At 37.5% G+C, this 5,567-nt stretch overlaps 1 protein-coding gene across 1 annotated transcript; it reads left to right on the plus strand.

Annotated features, from left to right (window-relative positions):
* The first annotated feature begins 2,838 nt into the window (after nt 1-2,838).
* LOC113899430 (olfactory receptor 4K14-like) lies at nt 2,839-3,786 on the plus strand. The gene has a single exon (XM_027552790.1). It carries the CDS (start codon nt 2,842-2,844, stop codon nt 3,784-3,786), a length of 945 nt encoding a protein of 314 aa, XP_027408591.1. The 5' UTR covers nt 2,839-2,841.
* The last annotated feature ends 1,781 nt before the right edge of the window (nt 3,787-5,567 follow it).

Raw genomic sequence — 5,567 nt, forward strand, 5'->3', positions numbered from 1 at the left:
AAAAGATGCTTACTCCTTGGAAGGAAAGTTATGACCAACCTGCTGCTAAGTCGCTTCAGTCGTGTCTGACTCTGTGTGACCCCATAGACGGCAGCCCACCAGGCTCTGCCGTCCCTGGGATTCTCCAGGCAAGAACACTGGAGTGGGTTGCCATTTCCTTCTCCAATGCATGAAAGTGAAAAGTGAAAGTGAAGTCGCTCAGTCGTATCCAACTCTTAGCGACCCCATGGACTGCAGCCTACCAGGCTCCTCTGTCCATAGGATTTTCCAGGCAAGAGTACTGGAGTGGGGTGCCATTGCCTTCTCCATATGACTGACCTAGACAGCATATTAAAAAGCAGAGACATTACTTTGTCAACAAAGGTCCATCTAGTCAAGTCTATGGTTTTCTAGTGGTCATGTATGGATGTGAGAGTTGGACTGTGAAGAAAGCTGAGCACCGAAGAATTGATGCTTTTGAACTGTGGTGTTGGAGCAGACTCTTGAGAGTCCCTTGGACTGCAAGGAGATCCAACTAGTCCATTCTGAAGGAGGTCAGTCCTGGGTATTCATTGGTAGGACTGATATTGAAGCTGAATCTCCAATACTTTGGCCATCTGATGCAAAGAGCTGACTCATTTGAAAAGACCCTGATGCTGGGAAAGATTGAGGGCAGGAGGAGAAGAGGATGAGATGGCTGGATGGCATCACCAACTCGATGGACATGGGTTTGGATGGACTCTGGAGTTGGTGATGGACAGGGAGGCCTGGTGTGCTGCGGTTCATGGGGTTGCAAAGAGTCGGACAAGACTGAGTGGCTGAAATACGGTCTTTTGCATATAATATCAGAATATTTTTTCTTAGAAATTAAATAAATATAATGGAGGTTATGTTTATTTGTTAGTTGTGAAACTATTGTCACATGTTCCCATTCTCACAGCAAATATGTGACTTACCTAATTCCTTTAAAAAATCTTCTTGCTTTCCATCCTTTATCTATACTTCTTAGTTCTCAGTATGAGAGAAGGGAAAACCAGTGCTCATGATGAGGTAATGATTTTCATTTTTGCTCACCTGCTCTCCTTGGTACCACCCTTGAGATTTCAAAGGATAAAAGAAGATGCAACATATGTGCATATGAACTTACATACAAAACAGAAATAGACCCACAGACATAGAAAACAAATTTACGGTTATAAAAGGGGAAAGGGGCGGGATGGGATAAATTAAGAGTTTTGGATCAACATATATGCACTATTATATATAAATAGATAGCTAATAAAGACCTACTGTATAGCACAGGGAGCTATACTCCATATTTGTAATTATCTATAAGGGAAAGAATCTGAAAAATATGTGTGTGTATGTGTGTATGTGTGTATGTGTGTGTACAACTGAATACTTGGCTGTACACCTAAAACTAACACAACGTTGTAAATCAACTATATGTCAATAAAAAAATAAAATTAAAAAAAGGAGATTCAACAGCCTAAAAGTAAAATGAGGACAAGGGAAATAGATAAAATGGAAAGAGAAAGATATAACTACCTTTCCACCAGCCAGCTGGAAAGGAATTCTTAATTTACTTCAGGATGAATATTAGCAATATAAGCAATTCCATTTAAAGGTGATCTCTAAAGTTTTAACTTCACATCAGTTGGTACTAACATGTCTATAGCTTATTTTCACTTTAGAAAAGATACATTTAAAATTTTTATGGCAATATTTCAAAAAATCCATTGGCATAGTTGAAGGTAAATATTTTCTATTGATAAACTTGAGTTATAAAAAACCTTTGTTCAGAGGTCATTAAATCAGAATGTGAGTCTGGGTTGCCACCAAAGTAGAAACTTTGGTCAATCCCTTTCTCACATAACACTCCCCTGACATTTTTTTCCTAATAGATTCAGTTTACTAAATGAATTGTATTAATTGTAATCCTAACTAATGGTAAATTATGTGCTTATTTTGCATTTGAATGATCATGCCATGGTATTTTTTATATGGCCTTCTGTATAGCTTCTCTCCTAAAAAATCTTGTTCCAATACATACTTGAAAAGTGAAGTGGAAGTGTTAGTTGTTCAGGCACATCTCACACTGTGCGACCCCGTGGACTGTAGCCCGCTAGGCTTCTCTGTCCATGGAATTCTCCAGGCAAGAACGCCAGAATGGGTTTCCATTCCCTTCTCCAGTGGATCTTCCCAACTCGGGGATGGAAGCTGGGTCTCCTGCATTTTCAGGTAGATTCTTTACTGAGCCACCTGGGAAGCCCATATTTTAGAGTAATAAACTAAAAAGTTAGTTTAGTTTATTTTTAAGTTCAACTGACGCTTGAAGAAATCATTATGCTTAACACAGAGAAACTGTAATTTTGTGCCATGTCATTTGTTCTGGATTTCAGTATCTGTTCACCATCATCTTCCTAGGTAGACTACTTTTTTGGTTATTAACTTATAACAGATGTTGTTGGTCACCCATCCAGATTCTTTTCACTGGAGAAGCAGACTAAAGCTAGATTCTAGGTGGCCCAACAATCTTTTCTCAGCCTTTCATTTTGCTGTCTACCTTTCTCACTTGCTCATTGTGAAAGAACCCTCTCAGTCATTCATAAGAATCTGATCTTGGAAAGACAGTTTTGGGCATTTTACTTCTTTTTGGGCACACTACCCTGAATATTTTACCAAAATTTATCTTCCCAATTATACTTTTCACTTTCAGATGTAGATGCTAAATTTCAATGAAATTTAAATTTCAGTGAGATAAATTTTAACCAAAGTCTAGAAAATAAGTAGCCTTTCCCATCCTACTAACTGACAATCTATTTTTCTCTCTAGGTTATTTTAGAGGACATGCTGAGTAAAATGGATAAAAGAAATCTGTCTGTAGTGTCAGAATTCATGCTTCTGGGACTTTGCCAGTCATGGAATAAGCAAGTCTTACTCTTACTGATATTTTGTATGCTATATTTGATCATTGTATCTGGAAATATTGTCATCATGATCTTAATCATCACTGACCCCCGTCTGCATTCCCCCATGTACTTTTTGTTGGCCAACCTGTCCTTTGTTGATATGTGGCTTTCTTCAGTAACTACTCCTAAGATGATTACAGACTTTGTCAGAGAGAACAAGACTATTTCCTTTGGAGGCTGCATGTGCCAGATCCTCTTTGTGCATTTTGTTGGAGGGGGTGAGATGGTGCTATTGGTGGTAATGGCCTATGACCGCTATGTGGCCATCTGCAAGCCACTCCACTATTCAACCATAATGAACCTGCAAAAGTGCATTGGGCTTGTGGTGACTTCCTGGACCATTGGCTTTGTGCATGCCATGAGTCAAATGGCTGTGATTGTGCAATTGCCTTTCTGTGGCCCCAGGGAAATCGACAGCTTTTTCTGTGATATACCACTGGTAATCAAGCTTGCCTGCATAGATTCCTATAACTTGGGAATATTAATGAATGCTGACAGTGGGGTTCTGGCCATGACCTGCTTTATTCTGCTGCTGATATCCTACACATATATTCTTCTTACTGTTCACCAAAGCTCTAAAGCTGGTACATCTAGGGCACTCTCTACCTGCACTGCCCACATCACAGTGGTGGTGCTCTTCTTTGGGCCCTGCATCTTCATCTATGTGTGGCCACTCAGCATCACCTGGGTGGACAAATTTCTTGCTGTGTTTTACTCTGTTATTACACCTCTTCTAAATCCAGCCATTTATACCCTGAGAAATAAAGAGATAAAGAATGCTCTGAAGAGATTCAGAGGCTACTACCTACATTCCAAGAAGAATATTAATGCCTAAAATCTCACTGGAAGCACTTCAAATTGACAACATATAGACCTTATAAACGGAGAAGGCAGTGGCAGCCCACTCCAGTACTCTTGCCTGGAAAATCCCATGGACGGAGAAGCCTGGTAGGCTGCAGTCCATGGGGTCGCTAAGAGTCGGGCAGGACTGAGCGACTTCGCTTTCAATTCACTTTTCACTTTCATGGATTGGAGAAGGAAATGGCAACCCACTCCAGTATTCTTGCCTGAAGAATCCCAGGGACAGAGGAGCCTGGTGGGCTGCCGTCTATGGGGTTGCACAGAGTCGGACATGACTGAAGCGACTTAGCATCAGCAGCAGCAGCAGACCTTATACAAGAGGTTGAAAATTCTAGGCATTCAATTTATATCTACATGTTATGTCTGTCTCCAAGTCCAGAAATAGGATTAATTTAATTTATGGAATTTCAACAACTTATTAGTCAACCAGTAGAACACCATGAAATATTTATCTAAAATTTAAACACTAATAATCCCTTTTTGTGAGGGGATTATCTAATCAGTCTTCTTATGCCTTTAACTGAGCTTTAACTCTTTTAATGAGAGTTTAAACTCTCATTTGAAGTTTAACTCTGAAATGAGAAGCTTAAATTTATTCAGCCAAGTCATACCTCCCTCCTGATAGATAGCATCTGAATAAACTTCTCTTGATTTTTCTCCTAACTCCATTTGGAAAATGTTTCTGTAATATTCACTCTTTTCCTCAAGCTTTTCATTTAACCTCTGGTCAAGAGGCAACTGAATTATTGTTTAATGGAGTTTTTTACCCAAATACTAAAGAAAAGCTCTATGGGAGAGAATAGAAAGAGAATGAAATAACGGTGATACAATACATAAGGAATAGCAGTGGAGGTTAGAATAACAATGGAGGTTATTCTGTGTTTGGCTTCCATTAACTTGATAAAAGTGAAAAATAAATATAAAGCCTAATGATTTTTTTTTGATTATCTTAGTTGCAAGGACTAATATTTATGCTTTAAATTATTAACCATTTGTGTAAAACTTCTCAATTGTAAGCTCCTTAAGGGCAGGGGCTATGCCTTACCTGGTTAGTTCTTGAAATTTAGTACATAAGTTCATATGTAATCAGCATTTAACAAATATATTTTAATGTAAATATACAGGCCAGTTTTTCCATTCAAACACCCATAAACATGTATGGATCATGGTATATTTAAAACACTCTTCAGTCCTTAAAAACAAATTCCTAAAAATTTCAAATTATAAACAAAATCTACCCTCTTTCTTGCAGAATTATAAATTAAATGAATTGAAATTCAGTTGTAAGAATCAACAATATAAGCTCTAGAATAAAAATATGACACATATGCAGTTTTTATTTTTCTTAATATGGGACCAAAATACAAAAAAATAAGGCAGAATAAAAATAATGTACTGATCATTCTTGAATGCTTACTCTATGCCATTATATGTATTATTTTAAATGCATTAATTAGTCCCAAATTGCAAGTAAAAAATTAGACTCAGAAACATGAGTTAAAGTTCCTCAAGATAACACAGCTTTATTTTTCTTCACTTAAGGATTCAAAGATTAATTTGATTTCCAAGATTGTTCACTTATTAAATGACACTACGCAGTACAATAGAAAACTACTTACTGCAAAGAAAACGGAATGATTTTTTAAGAGTCTTGCCCATTTTTCTACTTGGAATTTATCACTTTAAAGATTTTAAAAACACATTTTATGAGTTATATGCATTCCTAGTATTTTCTCCTAATTATGTGATTTATGT

Source organism: Bos indicus x Bos taurus, chromosome 10 (genome assembly GCF_003369695.1).
Source record: "Bos indicus x Bos taurus breed Angus x Brahman F1 hybrid chromosome 10, Bos_hybrid_MaternalHap_v2.0, whole genome shotgun sequence".
Classification (NCBI taxonomy): Eukaryota; Metazoa; Chordata; class Mammalia; order Artiodactyla; family Bovidae; genus Bos; species Bos indicus x Bos taurus.